Raw genomic sequence first — 19055 nt, forward strand, 5'->3', positions numbered from 1 at the left:
CAGGAGCCCATCACTGCAGGTCTGGCCCTTGGATGTATTACACTAGCAGTTACCAGATCATCTCTCTGTTTTTGAGTTTCTAGAAGGCCAGCTTCCTGCTAACGTAATCCACATAACTGGCTCTCTGAGGAACAACATATGGCCTACAGGGAAAATGCATACACACATTAATAGACACTTGTCTGGACATCTAAGTTCATTCAGGTGGCTGCGGAGCCAATCTTTCATCCAAGGTTGTCAGGGCAATTAACAAGCCTGACGACACCCTCATGAAGTGTTCTTTCTAATTTTTTCCATCCTGTGTAGAATAAATTTTGTTATGTGCACCAAGGCATGTGCACCACCAATGGAAACACATGTTGCTGTGAGTGGCTGTGGGCACTCTGCAAATCAGCTGGGCAGCACCTGATGTCTGCTGAGCAGCCACCCAAGTGATCAGCTTACAGGGAACACTGCTCCCATAGGAGAGAGAAGTGTATTGTTATCTCTGCTTTACTGATGGGGAAATCGAGGCACTAAGAGCTTGATTTGTTTGAGGCCACACACTGAGGCCACAACTAAAGCAGGAATAGAAACCTTCTTACAGAGTATGCTGGCTCAGCTTCTCTCCAGATTCATGTGCTTAGATGACTTTACCTCTCTTGACTGACACATGCCAAGAAGAATGAGGCAGAGGATCTGCATGCTCACAGCGGTGTCTCCTTCCCTTTTCCAGGTGTGGTGGAGGTATGCCTCCTGCACATGCTGAAACGCAGAGCCGCTGGCTTTCTCCGGACCGATAAGGTCGCCGCCCTCTTCACCAAAGTCGGCAAAACGTACACGGTGGCGGGGGACATCTGCAAGAAAGTGCAGGCACTGCAGCAGCAAGTGGAAGGCAGGTAAGTCCAGGGGCTGTTCTGAAGGCAAGAAAGTCGGGGTGGCTTGAAGGGGACAGCTAGAGCTGCCCAGAAAACTACTTTGAGTGACTCTTTCTTTTGTTGGGGGGTGGGCATTCAACCAAGCAGCAAAAGAATTTATTAGAAAATAAATATCCAGTCCATGCTCAGCAGCAGTCAAAAAAGCAAACAGAATGTTGGGACTCATTAAGAAGGTGATTGAGAATAAGATGGAGAATATATTATGGTCTCTATCTAAATCCATGCTAGGCCCACGTCTCGAATCCTGCATGCAGATGTGATCACCTCAGCTCAAAAGAGATCTTTTGCATTGGAAAAAGTTCAGAAAAGGGCAACAGAAATGCTTAGGGGTATGGAACAGCTGCCAGATCAGGAGAGATGAGTAAGAATGGGACTTGGTAGCTTGGAAAAGAGACAACTAAGCGGGAATAGGAGAAAGGTTTATAAACTCGTGACTGGTATGAATTATTTACTCCTTTGCAGAACATAAAAATGAGGGGGGTCACCAAATGAGATTAATCGGTTTAAAACAAACCAAAGGAAGTATTTTTTCACACAATGCACAATCAGCCTGTGGAACTCATTGCCAGAGGATATGGTGAAGGCCAAGACTAGAACAGGGTTCAGAAAAGAGCTAGATAAAATCATGGTCCTTTAACGGTTGTCGGCCAATATGAGGAGACATGATGTCCCAAGCTTCTGTTTGTCTTAAGCGGGGAATGGGTGGCGGGGTGGGGGCGGAGATTACTCAATGATCACATGTTCTGTCCATTTCCTGTGGGGCACCTGGCATTGGCCACTGTGGGAAGACAGGATACTGGGCTAGATGGGCCTTTGGTCTGATGCAGTCTGGCGGTTCGTATGTTTCAAAAGTTCACCTATTCTCATATGAATGGCCAAGGGCTGAGATCTGGGTCTGTGCTCTTTTTACTCACTATGTGCATCACGGTGCACCCAGAAACCCCCGTCACGGATCAGGATTCTCCCATAATACCAGCTACTCTCAAGAAAGGCACAAAAGACCATTGCTGCTCACAGGCAGCTCACTGTGTAGGTCTGGGCCAGGTGGACAGAGCAGACAGGTTGGGTGGAGGAGGGCAGGAGGATCCGGTGACAGAACAGAGCTTATTGGCGAAGCAGAAGTCCCAGCTCTCTCTGTGCCAAAGCCAGTGCCAGATGGGAGTGATTCGCCTGCACTGTGGCAGACATTGGGTATTCACGGCGTAAAGGAGGCCTGAATGTTTTTCTTTCCTTGCTTGTTTGTGCCCCTGGACTTCAGAAATTCACGCCTTCTCTGTCCATTTTATCCCTGCGTGCGCTGGGAGAACTGAAAGGCCCGTCAGAGTGATACCGGATTCAGTACGCCGCAGTTAGCCCTGTGCTGGGCATGGTCTGAACACACAGGAAGACTTGGTCCCTGCCCCACAGTGCATTCAACCTGAGGCCGTGCTCCTGCTGACTCTGAGTCCCACCTGCAGGGAGCTCCTTCTAGGGCCAGGACCTATGGCAGTAACAGACAGTAGGGGGGAGGGACGAAGCCAAGTGAAGAAGGCCTTGATCCTGGAAAGTCTTAAGCACGTGTTCCATTTTACAGGCTGTCAGTGATGCCATTGAGGGCAATGGGATACTCCCATGAATACATCTTTGCAGGATCAGGGTCTGCGATTGTAAACTCCCTAAAGAGAGGACTGCATCTTCCTCCTCTGTGTTTGTACAGCTCCTTGCACCATAAGGCGGCTGACCCCGAACAAGGATGTTGGCACCTACTCGGAACTTTCAGTTGCCTGAATATCTTGTTGCACTAAGCTCCTGTAGTTACATATGCTTCCAGTGAGCGTGACTTGATGTTCCAATAAAAGACATTACCTCCCCCACTGTGATGGTTCTGAATCATTTAAACACTGATGTAAATGAGCTATTTCAAACCGGCCTCCTTTCTTTTTACTTGTTTAGCATCTTTTATTTAACTTCATCTAATTACTAAACTCTTTCATTTGTGTATTTTAATAAACTCTTTCCCCATTTTCTTTATCCATCTCTTGCCTCTTTATTTATTGAAAACCTCTGCCTGCTTCCATTTTGTCTGCTCTGATTTAAACGTTTGGAAGTAAGGCACTTCTGTTAAAAATTCAGCCTCTGTGCCCCTTCCCTTAAGGGCTGAGAAAACTCCCAATCCACAGGCCTGGAACCTCCAGCTGTGTGACCTCTAACAAAACAGAGCAGATGAGACTTGTATATTCTCATCTCTCCCGAGTTAAAAATCCAAGCAGAAAAGGCTGTGTAGGCAGCCACAGGAGACTTTTAGGAAATACCACAGGCCATGAACTCAGTTCACTGAATGTGCAAAATCAGACAAACTGACTCCTCACGTCTGGAATTACTCTTGAGGGCCTGGTTCCCAAAAGTATCCTAGTTTAGGACATCCCTGGCTTAGGGCATGTCTATGCGGCCTGCAGTTCACAGTGCTGCCCTGCAAGTCACCTGTGTGGATGCTGCATAGGGCCATCCTTATTCAGTAAATCCCTGAGATACGAGCAACCGAGCTGTGCGTGTTTCCAGATAATTTGACTGCCGCCACCGGCAGGAGCAAGAAACCGCTTGTGTCAGAGGCAGCAGCCTGACTCTTACCACCCCTGACAGGAATGGTTTCCTGATCCCTGGAGTGGCGGGGAGCTGGCCCCTGTGACTACCCCATCTGTGCCACTGGCTGAGGGGCCTGCGCTGGGTACCCACATGCAACCAGTGGAGGGAAGGTGGAGGTGTTCCACTGGTGAGGGGTGAGCTGAGCCATGCCCACAACAGGGGTGTGGCCACTTGGGTATCAGGGCTGTCTGCGGCTTCCTGCCCTGCCGCTACAGAAAAAATTGAACTAAATTCAGTTGGTTCAACGGCTGGATCCTTCCCACCACCCTGCCAGCCAGTAAACCAATTAAATTTAGTTTTACTCATTCAGCTATGGCAGGACAGGGCCAGAAGTCGCAGAGGAGTCAGTTATTGTAATGGAATTTTCTTGCAGAACCCTTATTTTCACTTAGTGGTACCCTGGGTTTCTGTGGAACACCGCTTGGGAAAAACTGCTCTGGAGTAGTGGTTCCCAACTTGGGGTCTGTGGACCTCTGGTGGTCTAGGAGAGTACTGCAGGGGGCCCATGGTGAGGGAAAAAGACAACTAGAAGTAAAACAATATTAGTTTCATTGCAAAGTTACAATCAGTTATTATTTTTAAATTAAATATCTTTTAATAATGCTATAAATTGCTGTTCGAAAATCTAGCTTGTGGTTTCTGTTTTCATTTAATGAAGTGTACTTAGTGGCTAGAATTGGCTTTGATGGGGGTCTGCAAACTGTTTGGAGTGTGATTGGGGGTCTGCAAACAATTTGGGGGAGCACCTGGAGGTCACACTAGTGAAAAGGTTGGAAAGCACTGCACTAGAGCATTTAGACATTTGCCATTTCGCTGATGTGGAGTGCAGTCTCAAGACAGACTAGCATTGCTGCTCCTCTAGGTTCAGTGGGCCTGCTGTACCTGTTACCTAATTTAATGGATCCAATCTACAGATGGGATCCCAAATGCCCCCAGGATTTCAGAAACGGCGTGTGGATTCAGATTTGACTTGTGTAAATGGGTCTCTGCTAAGTGGTTCATGATTTGGAGTATCCTAGCAGTTGGGGTTCCAATTTGAGATCCCTTCAAGTGGCCTGATTTTCAGAGGGTAATGAGGATCTGGCCCTGAAGGTAAGGGCCCTTTAAAACCTCTGTCTGATTTTCTCCAAAACTGAGACACTCCAAATTATTAATCAGTTTTACTCCTTTCTTTATAAACCCTTTTGTTCCAATCTTTATAATGGATCCAGACTTTTATCCCAGCGCCCCAGTGCAATGGTGAATATTACATATCGTGTTCACATCTGACTTTGTGGGATGCTCATGGAATAATCCAATGGACATGCATGCAGAGCTCTGTCCTGGGCAGGCAGGTCACCTTTGAAACTCTGGCTCCAACCACTTGTCCATTAATTGTTTTGCAGGAAAAACCAGTCAAATGGGCAGGAATCGCTCAAGAGGCAGTGCTCTGCTTCAAGCAAAACGCCTGTCCTAACGCCGCAGGCCATCAGACACATCTGGGTGCGGACAGCCTTGATTGAGAAAGTGCTGGACAAAATCGTGCAGTACCTTGTGGACAACTGCAGGTAAAGATGGGAGCAGGTGGCTGGGAACATGAAGATTTGTTTGTCAGGCCAATGTCCACAGACGCTTTGCATTAGAGAACTTGGTCGGTGTCCTATCCCCAAACTCGGAGCTGGGCAGAAAAAAAGCAGTCAAGTTTCACGACAGTTTGGTTTGTTTGTTTTTCTTTTTTCCAAAATATTGACACGTAATTGCACTTAAATGTCAGCCTGCGATAGACACTCAAAGAGCCTGTGGGAAATCTTACAGAAAATATTTGTACTGCTTTTGTAGAACTTTGTAAAATGTCAGCTGGCTGTAGACTAGGGGTGAATTGTTAAAAGGCCGAAATCAGGCTCTCGCACCTTCCGGACTACTCTGATTTGTCTTGAGTATCCCCAGCAACATTCCCGCTACTCTTTCCCATCCATGTGCGGAATACATTTTTTCTGTACACCACGAATGTGCACCACCAGCAGAAACAAAACCTAGATGTGGTTGCTTTGTTAATCAGCCGGGTGGCATTTGAATCTCTTCTGAGCGGCTGCACAAGCGCGCAGCTTACAGGGAACTCAAAGGTCCTGAGAGGCCCGGGCGACTTCCAGGTTTGAAGGCTTCTGGCCGTAATAAAACTGAAAATTAACAACACATGAAAACGAAACAAGGCTCCAAAAAAAAAGAGTGAGAAATAATTTGATTTTTTTTTTTATTCAACAAATGCTTTTCTAGCTTTTTTTTCTGTGCAAATGCACTAATTACTGAGGAAAGTGTAGCTGAGAGGCCCCCTTTAGGTCAAGGTCAAATGGTCCTCCTGCCTCCTCCCCCCGATTGTCCCCAGGTTTTCCCAAGTTTCTCCTCACTTAAACTACTGGCTAACAAAATCAGACCGAAAAATACGACAGTGTCACAGTGCGTTTTTCCGGAAGCACCTGCTGCCTTTCCTCCTGTTACCATATAGCATGTGTCTACACGAGCCCCCTCCTTTCGGAAGGGGCATGTTAATGAGGGAGTTTGGAAGACGTCAATGAGGCGCTATTACAGGACACAGTTAATTTGCCTCTGTCTCCCACGGCACCGCTGAGGTCCGAGTTATGTTTCCCATGGCAGCAGCTCCAAAGAGGAATTTATTTTCCTTTTCTGTCTTCCTGAGGAGAGAGAGGGAAAGAGCTTTGTGAGGTTCGCAGAGAACTATTCTCTTAGCGCACAGGCTGGCGGAACGCGGCCCTCAGGCTGGATCTGGCCTGCTGAACCACCAGGTACAGCTCACCACCGCCACCTTGCGGCACTGCCTGCCTGCAGGAGCCATGTTCTCTGCACACTGTGCTGAGGGAGCACAATCTTGCACCTCCCATTGGTCAGTTCCCGCCCGTGGGAGCTGCCTAGGCCATGCTTTCAGAGCAGGTGGTGTGTGACACCTGCCTGCACCCCCAGGGGCTGCGGTGCTCCGAGAACACATGGCCCCTGCAGCCAGCAGCTCTGAGCAGTAGGCAGGGAGCCTGCCCCAGCAGCAAACCGGGCTGGGGGTGAAGAGGAGCTTTCAGCCTCTGCAGCTGTGGTCCCGGGGAAGCCCCCAAGCCCAGATGGAAGCCCCGCCGGGCCGGGGGGAGAGAAGGAAGCCCCAGGCAGAGGCTGCTCAGAGGAGAAGCTCTGAGCTCAGGCAGAAGGTGCGCCGGGGAGGGCCGACAGCGGCATCAATTGCACAGGGACGGCCCTAATAGTTGTTTTCTCGGTTTACAAAATTCGGGGCCGTATCTTCAAAGTTAGGCCTGTGCGATTGCCTAAATTACCTGTGCAGACCAGGGGCTCTGTTTGCACCTGCACTAGGCTAGCCAGGTGCCGGCAAGCCTACAGAGATGTGTGCTTGGCACAGTGCAAGCAGGTGTGGTTGTAGGTGCCGAAGGTGGAAAACCCAACCTTCTGTCGGTGAAACGGGCACCCAGTCCAGTCTCACACTCCATGCCCGTATCTGTTCCCCGGCCAGCCCTGGGTCCTCAACCTGGGATGAGAGGCGTCTTGTACCTGCTCCTCAAGCCCCCCCGTTTCCTTGTTTCATACTGTCGTGTTTTCCTTGCTGGCTGTATTTGAGCCCATGTGCATCATGGAGAAAAGTTTTCTTAAAAATGAGAGATGATTCCTGAGCAGTGCGATGACGTCAGCCCAGTGGTTTGAGCCTTAGCCTGCTAACCCCAGATTGTGAGTTCAATACTGTGGGGCCGTTCAGTGATCTGGGGCAAACAGATTTAAAAAAAAAAAAAAAGGGATGGGGCTTGGTCCTGCCAAGAGGGCAGGGGACTGGACTCGATGACCTCCTGAGGTCCCTTCCAGCTGTTGGCGGTGTGTGTGCGGGTCACTTCTTGAATCCAGGGTGTTTTGGTGGCTTGGTGGTGTTCGCTTGAGGAAATCAGAACTGGCATGTCATAGGGTTTGAGCGCCATCTAGTGGAGGAGACCAGCAAAATGATATGATCATAGAGACAAGGCAGGTGAGGTAATATCTTTTACTGAACCCACTTCCATCGGTGACAGATAACAAGCAGTCCAGTGGCACCTTAGAGACTAACAAATTGATTAGGTCATGAGCTTTGGTGGATTAAACCCACTTCTTTCAATGAAAAATGGAGAGGAAATTTCTGGATTCTGTTTTTCCTCTCTATTTTTCATCAAAAGAGGTGGGTTTTACCCACCAAAGCTCTTGACCTTAGAACTATATTAACCTCTACGGCGCCACAGGACTGCTTGTTGTTTGTGACGTGACAGACTAACGCGGTTCCTGTCTCCTGAGGCTATTTTCCGTTGGTGAGGGAGACAAGCTTTGAAGCCACACAGAGTTCTTCAGGCCTCAGGAAGGTAACCGGTGTCTGAGCTGACTACAAATTGGGACAGATTGTGAAACATAAGAGGCTCCCACGCAGTGGAGGAGAACTCTTAGAGTGAAGTGGACCATTAAAGTTTAGCAGGCGGTGTCGCGTGTTGTAATGAACCATAAAACCGTTGCCACGGCTAAGCTCCAGGCCTTTGGTATCTAGCCGGGTTACAAATTTAAGTCCACAGCTCAAGTCTTTTGAAGGTGCTGAGTAGTTTCCCTGGAGGGGAAGGATGGAAAGGTCGCTGTGTGAAAAGAGTTTGCCCAAGTGTGAGATGGTGTGTCTTTTGTCTCTCGTAACTTTCAGTGAGAGTTTGTTTCAGAGCATAGCGGTTGACGGTCCCCACCATAGAGGTCATCTGATGCAGTGGATGTGCAAGCCCACTGACAGAAGAAGGCAGAGGGTCAGTTAAATAGAGATCCAAAGCGCAGACCGCCATTGGTACTTTGGCAGCGTCCTGAGCTGGGCCTCAGTGGGGTCAACAGCCACCCTGGGCCCCAGGGCAAGGCAGGAGGAGGGCCTGGCTCCAAGCCCATGGTAGGGGGTCAAGGGCGGAGGAGGCAGGGCCTCAGGCATTCAGCCCTCAGCACCACTTGAATCACAGTGCTGCCTCCCCTTCCGTCACAGCTAGAGTGGCATTGCCCTCTTCCCCCCGGCTCGGTGGCCCATTGAACTGTTGCAACAGCACTCGCTCGCCTGGCTGGGGGAGTCCCTTCCACCCTTGGCCCAGCCCTGCCCAGAACTGGGCCGCCTCCCAGCTTCCCCCAGAGCCCACAGAGACTGTCATCTCCACGGTGAATGAGGTACTCCACAGGTGGCGAAAGGTGTGTGTAGGGACCCCTGGATCGAACTGAGGTGCCCTGGTCTGTGGGGAAGCTCATTTCTAGAGATGAGGGGCAGACGAGAGGGTATTGGGACATATTTCTTTCAGGATATGGTCTCCATCAAATGTAGCTTGATGAAGCCACATGCGGGTTCCAGCGTGGGCCTGTGGGGTGTACAGAAGCAGGCTCCGTGTATAGGTGGCTCATTCCAGGACAGTCTACTTATGGGGTGGAGTGTCCTTGTTTTGTGAGGGTGGTTTTAAGGCGGTTATGGTGTGAATCCCAAGCTGTCTCTTCCAAGCAAATTCTATGATATCGGACTGCCTGGCTGTCTGAGGAGGACACATTTCTTAGCACAGTGACAAGCATGGGAGAGGTAGCTGAGTTAGTCTGTATCTTCAAAAACAACAAGAAGTCCTGCGGCACCTTATAGACTAATGGATATTTTGGAGCATAAGCTTCCGTGGGCAAAGACCCGCTTCGTCAGATGAAGCGGGTCTTTGCCCACGAAAGCTTATGCTCCAAAATATCCGTTAGTCTATAAGGTGCCACAGGACTTCTTGCTGTTTCTTAGCATGTCTGGAGTGGCTGTTGGCTCTATTGAGCAATCGCTTCTCTGCCTTTTAGCTAAGATCATGTGTTTCCCTACTGCAGCCCTGCCGTGGTTGACTTTAAGTTCACACAAAACAATTGTGCATGATTTTATATACACACATACACACTGAACCTCTCTCGTCTGGCAACATCCATAATCCGGCACGATTGCAGTTAGCCAGACAACCATTTATTGTGACCACAAGTTCTGTGCAGTCCCATGAAGTTTGTTTCCAGCCACCAGTCCTGGCTCTCCTGTGTTGTCATTTTGCTCTGTTTTACCTCTGAATGTCTTCTAAGAACCCCATCAGCAGTGGAAGAGTTGGTGATGCTGCTAGACAATATTGCTCTCCCATAGTCCGGCAAAATCTCCCCTCTGGCACTGATCAGGTCCCGAGGGTGCCGGACTAGAGAGGTTCAACATCTCTGTATATTTAAATAGATTAAACCACTACTTCCATTTTAGTTAGAATCACCTTTGAGCTTACAGAAGGCAAAGCCCAAAGGGTCTGAACGTCACCTTTAAATATGACAGATAAGGCAAAGATTGTCCTTCTCAAATTGGTCTCTTCTGCCCTGTATTTGTCTGCCACAAAACCAACTGAGTAAATTCTTTACCTCCCATAGGACCATACATCTGGTCTCTCGAGACTGAAGGATGCCAACTACCAAGTCACTTTTTTTCCTTTTAAGAATGTTCACCTTAATGTTGAGCCTGTCTCAGAGTTCCGTGTAACCCAATTGCCTTTAGTTGCTGGTGGCATGAGAGCCTGGCTGTAGAACTACTGTCCACTAAGTTTTTTTTTTTTTTGGTTTTGCTTTATAACTGAGCCTCTCCTTCTGCAAACTTTTGTCTCCATGCACGTGCTGCGTCCTGTAGTACCCTTCCAGTGACTGCAATAAGAGTATGCTCTGGAGGCAGGATCAACCCCAAAGAGTTGCCCTGAAGTTGCAAAGAAAGCTGCACTGCTGGGTATCACTTCCCAGAAGTCACTGACTCTCTTTGGGCAAGCTGTGCTACAAACTAGCGGTCGATGGCATTTTCCGTGCTCCTAAGTGATTCTGGGTGGGGAGGGGGGGTTTGAAAATACCAACATGTGGCTGTAATCCATGTCTATTTTTTATTCTCAGCAAATACTATGAGAGAGAAGCTTTATTGGCGGATCCTGTTTATGGACCAATCCTAGCTTCTCTTCTGGGTAAGTACTTCCAATGTTATTTCCAGGTGTTTTGAGGTGTTCTTTGCTTTTTTGCATTTGCCCTGAAGCAGAGGGATAGAACTGGAGACGGATAAAGTGTCTGCTTGCTGGCTTTGATGACAGAGCAGAATGGAATTTGGTTTTATTAGAACTCTTTCTAAGTGTGGTGGGAATTGGAGGTATTGATACAGCAGTGGCTGTGTATTAGGTGCTCAGTGATATTGCTTTTACATACCATCTCCTAATGGCATGTGGTTTAGTAAGAGAGATAATTTGACCAGAACATCCAGATTACAATCAGGGCCACTGACAAGCGGGAGAGAGGCCCTGGAGGCCGGTGATTTAAAAGGGCCAAGGGCTTGTGGCTTCTGTACAACTAAGGCCCAGGCCCCTTAAATCACCACTGGAACCCCTGTAGGCATGTGCCCTATGGTCCCAGAGGTACTGAAGGGCTGGCTGGGGGAGGCTTGCCACAGCTCCGCCCCTTCCTGCTGAGGCCACGCCCCCTTCCTGCTGAGGCCACGCCTTCCACCTGATGCCCCTGAGCTGGCTCCTGCCAGGGTCTGGCAAACCCTGTCATCAGCCCAGGCCACAGTCTGTGCACTGATATCAAGAAGATACAAGCAGAAATGTTCAACATCTGACTTGGAAGACCAAAGCGAGCAAATGTCCCTTCTTCTTAAAGATCCTCTCTCATTCCTGTCCTCCTAGTTGGGCCATGTGCACTGGAATATACCAAGCTGAAAACAGCTGACCACTACTGGACAGACCCTTCCGCAGATGAGCTGGTTCAGCGCCACCGGATTCATGGAGCTCACGGGCGCCAGGACTCGCCATCAAAACGCCCGGCGCTGGGAGTAGGTATTTGCAGCATGCCCCCTCCCTCTTACCAGCCAAGAAGGGACCCCCCCACAGAAGGGGGATGTGTATTTAGATCACACCCTCTGGCAGCCTTGCCAAACACAGAGAACATTTTTGTGTGTGCCTTCAGCACAGCTGAAAGGACATTTGGCTTCAGATATCGCCTCCAGCCCTTCCCACCTTTAGGGAGGCTTGAGAGCCAGAGCTGGAATTTTGTGGCTTGTGCTGTGCTGATTCCCTGCCTTGGGGACCTTTCTTGGCCAGGGCAAGGGGTATGCCCTTCACATGCCTCTAAAGTCCCCAGGCTGCAGCATCTAAGTCCCATTCTAAAAGATACTTCTTAAGACATGGTTTTTTTGGTAGAGCGGCCGCTCTGAGCGGCCGTTTTCACCTAGTTGCTTCTGGTACCATGTGACCTGCCTGTTGAGGCGTGGCTCTCGTATCGCCTAGATCCGGAAACGGCACTCGAGCGGCAGCATGTCGGAAGATCGATTTGCAGCTTCCGCCAGAGAATACGTGGAGTCTTTGCACCAGAATTCAAGGACACACCTGCTGTATGGGAAGAATAACGTCCTGGTCCAGCCAGTGAGTATCTGAGCATCCGGTGTATTGAGTTTGTACATTAGAGCAAGATTAATTCTGGCTGGCTCAGCATGGTGGAGCGGGGGATAGAACGCAAGTCCCCTGAATCCCAGCTTAGTGCCTTATCCTCTGGACAAGCCAGCTTCAGAGGCAATGTCTGATTCCTGTTCTAGCCCAGTAGAAGATGGATGCATCACCTGAAAGAGCTGTGAAAGCTTCAGGGATGATCCTTTCTGGCTCAGCTGGGGTGTTGGGAGCTTTAGCTCCCTTCCCAGGCAGAGACATCACCAGTGGCACACACCTCCCCTTGCAGTTGTACTGTGATATCTGCTGCCAACAAACAAGAGAAAAAGGGATCAAGATGGGATTACAATATTAAAACTTGCTGATGTGAATGGGCTTAAATCCTTGCTCCTCAAACTGACCTCCACCACATTAAACAGACTGTGGACCAGAGCCTCTCTAATAAGGGTTCTCAGTGGGCTTTAAACTGGGAGTCGGGAGGCCCAGGAATCTATTCTTGCCTCTGATACTGATCTGCCGTGTGACCTTGGGTGAATCACCTCATCCGTGTCTACTCCTGTTTCCCTATCCACACCCTTTTATCTACTTAGACTGTAGGTTTTCTGTGGCAGGCACTGTCTCTTACCATGTGTACATAGCACCTAGCACAGTGTGGGGAGGTGCCTGTTGTTTTAGCTGTGTTCTCTTGGTGTAACTACAATCCAAAGAATAATTCTGCCTTTTGATCATTTAGTATACAGTTTAAAGACCAGTTAATGGCTACTTCATGGCAGGATGGGTGGATGCATACAGACACACACTTCAGAAATAGTTGTGGGGGGTGTTGATTTTTTTGGTCTTGTCCATTCAGGTGGTTTAGCAGGCTTGAGATGCGCCTGCCTAATTTATTCTAGTGGGTTCATCAGCATTAAGCCTGTCCCAGGATTGATGCTGCGAGTTAATGATGGTAAACACCCAGAAGACAAATTTGCTACTAGATGTTATCTGCCGAGCAAGGAAAATGGCTTGAAGGACAATTGTGAGTTTATCGAAGACTCTTGGCCCTGTCAAGAGCTTTAATTTATTGCCGCTTCTGCGGCCTTAAATCCCTTTTCAGAGCTCCTGTTCATTGACAGCTCTCAAAGGAATAAATAGAGGCTGTCATTAATTCGTTTGCATTATGGCAGCGCTTAGCAACCCCAGCTGAGATCAGGGTCCAGCTCGCTGGGTGTCGTACAAACACACCACGAGAGACAGTCGCTGCCCTGAAGAACTTATGCTTGCTCAAGGGACAAGAGGAAAAAGGGGGGAACGAAAGCAGAGGCCCAGAGAGGGGGCATGTCTTGCCCTGGTTACGCTGTCGGCAGACCAGAACAGAACAGAGAGTAGACCCCTGCCTCCATGTTCAGTGGCCTGTCCACAGGACCAGAGTGGATCTGAAAACACGCCTCATCCTTCCTCCTCCTCATTTCCAGAGGTGTTGAGTGCCCACCACTCCCATTGGCTGGATTTGGGGGTGCTCCATTCAGCTGCAGAAAAGGTATCCAAGAGCTCTAGTTGTTAGTGGAGGAGCTGGGGGTTTGGGAACCAGTTGGGCTTCCACAGTGGAGCGGGACAGAGACCAGCCTGCTGGCTAGTGGCCTATGTCCAAGTGTCCTTGGAAGGGGATGAAGCATGGAATAAATGTGACTAGTTGAGAGGATTTTAGTGTCAGCCTGCTAGGGGATCTCTCCTTACGGCTGACAGGAACACAAACGGTGATTTCCAAGCGCTGTCCTTTTATTTATCATGCTAAACAGAAAGACGACATGGAGGCAATTCCTGGTTATCTCTCCCTGCATCAGTCTGCAGACAGCCTGACTTTAAAGTGGACTCCCAATCAGCTCATGAACGGAACCCTGAGGGACGTGGAGCTGGAGAAAAGGTAGCATTGCCTTGGTTGGAGGAAACGGCCGCAGTGACGCGAGGTCGCCATCTTGCGTGCGTGACATACAACTGTGGTGGCAATATTAGACAAGCAGGGCTGCTGACAGGGCAGGGAGGCGAATGGGGCACTTGCCCTGGGGCCCGCTGATTCAAAAAGGCCCAGTGCTCCCAGCCACTGCTGCTACAGGAGCAGTGATGGCCAGAGCCCTGGGCCCTTCTGGAGCGCCGTTTGGCGCATTCCAGGTGGCTCTCAGGGCTGGCTGCAGGAGGGCAGGACCACTGCAGCACACTTCAGGCGGTGCTGAGAGCAAGCTGCCTCAGCTGTGCCTCTTCTGTCTGAGGCTCCACCCTTTCCAGGGACATGGAGCTGGCTTCCCTCACCTTGTTCAGGAGCCAGGCAAATCTGTCAGCTGCCCTATAGACAAGCAAAGATGCTGATTTAACTGATGGGATCATGGCCCATCAAACAGAGCACTGGGCAAGGAATCAGGAGACCTGGGTTCTGCCACTGACCTTCTGTGTGACCTGGCGCAAGTTACTGCATTTTGCCGTGCCTTTGTATCCCATCTTGTCTCTTTTACTGTAACCTCTTAGGGCCAGGTGCAGTCTCTTCCTATGGGTAGGTCTACACAGCATTATTTCAGAATAACTCTTCTTGTGTCTACACGACGCAACAGCCATAAATAGCTGTTGAGTTATTTCGAAATTGGTAACCTTCATTCTACGCGGAACAGCTCTTATTTTGAAACTGCTGTTTTGAAAATAGGCGATGTTAAGAAAGGAATAGCACCTATTTCAAAACCCTACAATAAATAAATAATTTGAAATAAGCGCTAGTCACCATCTTACCACCACCTGTTTCAAATAGAGATTAGGAAATAAGTGGCATTTCAAAATAGGCATTATGTGTGCAGACAATGTAGTTCGAAATAGCAAAGTGCTATTTTGAAATGTATTTTGTGTGTAGCAGGGTTATTCCAAAATAGCTGTTTTGGAATAAGGCTGCTGTGCATATGTGCTCTGTGGCTTTGTCTACACTTGCATTCCTCTTTCGAAGTAGGCATGCAAATGAGGGAAATCAGAAATGCAAATGAGGTGCAGATTTACGTATCTGGTGCCTCATTTGCATATTCTTTCGAAAGAAGAAAAGCAATGCAGATGACGATCTTTTGAAGATGGGGTTTACTTTCAAAATTGCCGCGTCTACACTGCTTTTCTGCTTTCAGGAAGTTCTTTTGGAAGAAGAATATGCAAAATGAGGCCCCACATACGTAAATCTGCACCTCATTTGCATTTTCTATTTCCCTCATTTGCATGCCTCTTTCAAAAGAGGAATGCAAGTGTAGACACAGCCTGTGTGTTTGACAGCACAACAGGTCCCTGGGCTGAATGCAGATCACTAGGTCCCATCAAACAAATAAGAGCAGTAATAAAATGCAAGGATATTTCAGCAATTGTCTAGAATAATTTGTATTTTAATTTTTATTTATGCATTTTGTTTATGCTTATTGGGATAGCCTCAGGGTATAGCAGAGACACATGCAGTGTTACCCTAGCATACTTCAGGTAATACAACCCAGCTTTAGGACACGTTTGAAAGTAGTAAGTCTGATTTCGGCTCTCCAGAGCTGCAGAACTAAAAGTCTGCCTCCCTTTATCACAGCTCTCATTTTTCTGTGCCTCTCCTTGCAGGATTTCAAAGCACCATCCTCAAAGCGACCCTGGGATATGATTACACCCAGTTAGAGGAGCGATTCCTTCTAATCCAGTGTTCTGTCTCAGAACGTAGCCAGTACCTGCTAAATGGCACCACCTGTCGAAATAAAGCGCTATTTTGAGGCATCTCTTACTCCTCCTGCGATAAAGTGTACAGTGATGTCGAAACAGCGTGCCCATTATTTCAAAAAATGTTTCAAAATGGCAAGTGCGCCACACAGACGCGGAGCAGCTATTTTGGGTTACCGCAGTATCCCCCAATAGCTCCCTCCATGTAGACATAGTCTAACAGTCCTACTTACAACACTTCATTAATAAGTAAATGAAGATGCAGAGCTTTACCACTGAGGTGGTGGTTGGTAGCGTTAGCTGGTCTTTTTTTAATCCACAGGCAGCCTGGCTTTGAGCAAGCTCCCCGCTGCATGCAGGGGGTGGGGGTGGGGCTGAGCTCCCACCTTGGGTGCCACTGAAAATCTGCTCACGTGCTGCTCTTGGCACCCGAGCTGGGGGTTGCTGACCCTGGTCTATCCTGTGGAAATTATAGTCACGATTTAGGGGAAGGGTATTGCTTCCATTGAATTGAATTGGTGCATGTGATACTGGGCCCTGTTTGACCTGACTTCCGTCGCGCATGGGCCCTGCTTGACATGACTTCAGTCATATGCATTTTGTGGCAAAATAGAGCCCAGGTGTCCTGAATCCCAAGGTTACGCTGTGGGAACTTGATTCTTGTTTATAGCTAGCAGATTAGTGCTGCCTGGGAGCAGAGTGACTGTGACCCTGCAGGTTCCAGCTGCATACTGTATGCTAAATGAATTCCTTGACTTCACCATAAATTGCACTTAATCAGCCAAGTTGAATAAGCTGCTCTTAATTTATGGAAGTGCTTATGCTTTTACTGAGCAGTCTGGCCACTGATTACTAAAACATTACGTCTCTTGCCTTTTTTTCCCCCACCTTTTAGCGTGTACTGGGACTACGCCTTAATTGTGCCATTCAGTCAGATCGTCTGCATTCACTGCCATCAGCAACGTAAGCATAAACCTTTTCATCCCTGGGGCGCTGCCAAGGCTCAGGGGCCTTGTTTCTGCCTGTGGAATGCTCATGCTGTTTGTAGTCTATATTGCTGCCTCTTTGGTGTTTATTTCCAGGCAGGCAGACAGCACTTTTTCTTTAAGTGTCTCTGCTGAAAAAGCCAATGAGAATTTCTTGGCCTAAAGCTGTTCTGAGGGTCCCTTCAGGCTTGACTTTGTCCCAGCTCTTGATGTAATACGATGCTTCTGGGTGGGTTGTTGGCAGCAGGGCTCGTACCTGGGACTCTGGAGCTAAAAACACGAGCTTCTACTGGAAAGGATCCTGCTGTGTCAGCCAAGGCTGCAGCTGGCTTAATTACCTCCAGATGTAGCCACACCCTGACCAGCAGCATAAACTATGGCTGCTCTGTTGCTCTAAAAATCTGGCCTCAACTTCTTAATTATTGTGGGATGGAGAGGAAGTAATTTTGGCGATTGGAGGTCAAATAATTGTATTTTTAAAAATTATTCATATTTATACAGTGTCGTCGTAGTTGTGTTGGTCTCAAACTATTAGTGGGCCAAGATGGGTGAGGTTGTATCTTTTATCAGACCCACTTCTGTTGGCAAGAGACAACTTTCCAGCTTACACCAAGCTCCTCTTCTGGGCTGGGAAATATGCTTGGAACATTACATCTACGTACAAGGTGGAAGAGAGAGATTAGCACGGGGTGGTCAACCCACAGCTCTCAAGCTGTACGCGCTCTTTGAGCAATGAAACACAGCTCCTGCTCGGAGCCATGCACCAGGAGTGCTTACTTGGAGGTAGAAGCATGTGGTGGCACCGGCTCCAATGAGTCCCAGGCAAATTGGACATTAGATTAGAGTGGGGAGGGGGGCTAGGGGTGCCTGGCTCTGGGGGAGAGCTGGGTGGGTGCACTGAGTTAGTGCCGGGGGCTGGGAGTGCCTGGATCTGTGAGAGGGGAGGTCATTGAGCCACATGTTATATATTTATTTTATCTATTTCTCTATCTAATATATCTCAATAGATAGCTAGATAAAATAAATATACACTACGTATCAGAGGGGTAGCCAAGTTAGTCTGTATCTTCAAAAACAACAAGAAGTCCTGTGGCACCTCAGAGAGCAAGAGATGTTTTGGAGCATAAGCTTTCCTGGGCAAAGACCCACTTCCTTGGTAAATAAATGAATCAAGAAATGCCAGACCTGCAGATGTATCTGCTGTAATCATCAGCACTTCCACAAGAGAAGCGCCTGAGCGCCTACACACGCCCACGACAATGTTCACTGCGCGAAGTGCCTGAGCAACACTTGTGTGGTTGAGATGTGACCATTGCTGCACTCCATTATGAACACACGCACACAATTACAAAGGCTGAAAACACCGTGTCACCTGCGAGTGAACATTTCTTTCACAAAGTGATCGCTCTGTATCTGACTGCTTCATCCTTCCAGGAAATCTGCTTAGTGCCCTCAAAGGACAGGCCTGGGAGAGTTCATAACTTGGCTAGACACTAGAAATTAGGGACTGAACAGAGACACTGGATTTATGGCTTATTACGGGGTCCCCAGTCTTTCTGAAGTGAAGCTCTGAAATTTGACCTTTTGACTTCTGTGGATGGTCTGAGAGCTGGGGATGCTTTTTAAAGTCACTAATAGTCCTACTACCAACAGCTGCATTAATAATAAATGAAGATACAGAGCTTTACTGTTGAGGTTGGTAGCATTAGCCGGTCTTTTGTTAACCCACAAGCGGCCTGGCTTTGAGCAAGCTCCCGGCTGCAAGGGGGAAGAGGAGTGGGGCTGAGCCCCTGCCCCACGTGTTCATGAAAATCAGCTTGTGTGCCACGCTTGGCAGCTGTACTGGGCGTTGCTGACCCTGGGGTTATTACAACCCTAACCTCCCGCCCAGGTTTTTTATAGCATCAAATGACCGGCTCTCCTACTGACAAAAGACTTCCAGCTCCCACAAGCAGCAGTGGCTCTGTCAGCAGAAGAGCGTTCATGCTAACAAAGCGCTGTCCACGCTGGCTTTTTTTGTCGATAAAGCTTTTATTGTTGGGTGTTTAACACTCCCCAAATGACAAAAGCTTTGCCAATGAATGCCAGTGTGGATGAAGCCTCACGTCCACGCTCCCTGCCCCTCCAACCCTTCTGGCATAACTGTCTAATTCTTAAAAAGTCCCCGAGGGAGTACCCATGTTAGTCTGATTCTGCAAAAACAATGAGGAATCTGTAGCACCTTAGACACTCACAGAGGTATTAGGGCATCAGCTTTCATAGGTAAAACCAACAGCTTATATCCTAATAAGTTTGTAAGGTGTCACAAGGCTCCTTGTTACCTAATTCTTAATTACTCATTTCAAGTGATCGCTTCCACACGTTACCCC

General features: G+C 48.5%; 1 protein-coding gene across 7 annotated transcripts in view; it reads left to right on the forward strand.

Annotated features, from left to right (window-relative positions):
• SGSM2 (small G protein signaling modulator 2) overlaps window positions 1-19055 on the forward strand; it is a 149105-nt gene that overhangs the window by 88532 nt on the left and 41518 nt on the right. For all 7 annotated transcript variants that reach the window (XM_075013796.1, XM_075013801.1, XM_075013800.1 and 4 more), the window contains exons 3-9: window positions 716-878; window positions 4925-5086; window positions 10476-10543; window positions 11255-11400; window positions 11855-11989; window positions 13789-13913; window positions 16596-16663. In XM_075013796.1, the coding sequence (XP_074869897.1) occupies window positions 716-878; window positions 4925-5086; window positions 10476-10543; window positions 11255-11400; window positions 11855-11989; window positions 13789-13913; window positions 16596-16663 (867 nt within the window). The remainder of the gene's footprint in view (window positions 1-715; window positions 879-4924; window positions 5087-10475; window positions 10544-11254; window positions 11401-11854; window positions 11990-13788; window positions 13914-16595; window positions 16664-19055) is intronic.

This window comes from Carettochelys insculpta, chromosome 19 (genome assembly GCF_033958435.1).
Source record: "Carettochelys insculpta isolate YL-2023 chromosome 19, ASM3395843v1, whole genome shotgun sequence".
NCBI classification, from domain to species: Eukaryota; Metazoa; Chordata; order Testudines; family Carettochelyidae; genus Carettochelys; species Carettochelys insculpta.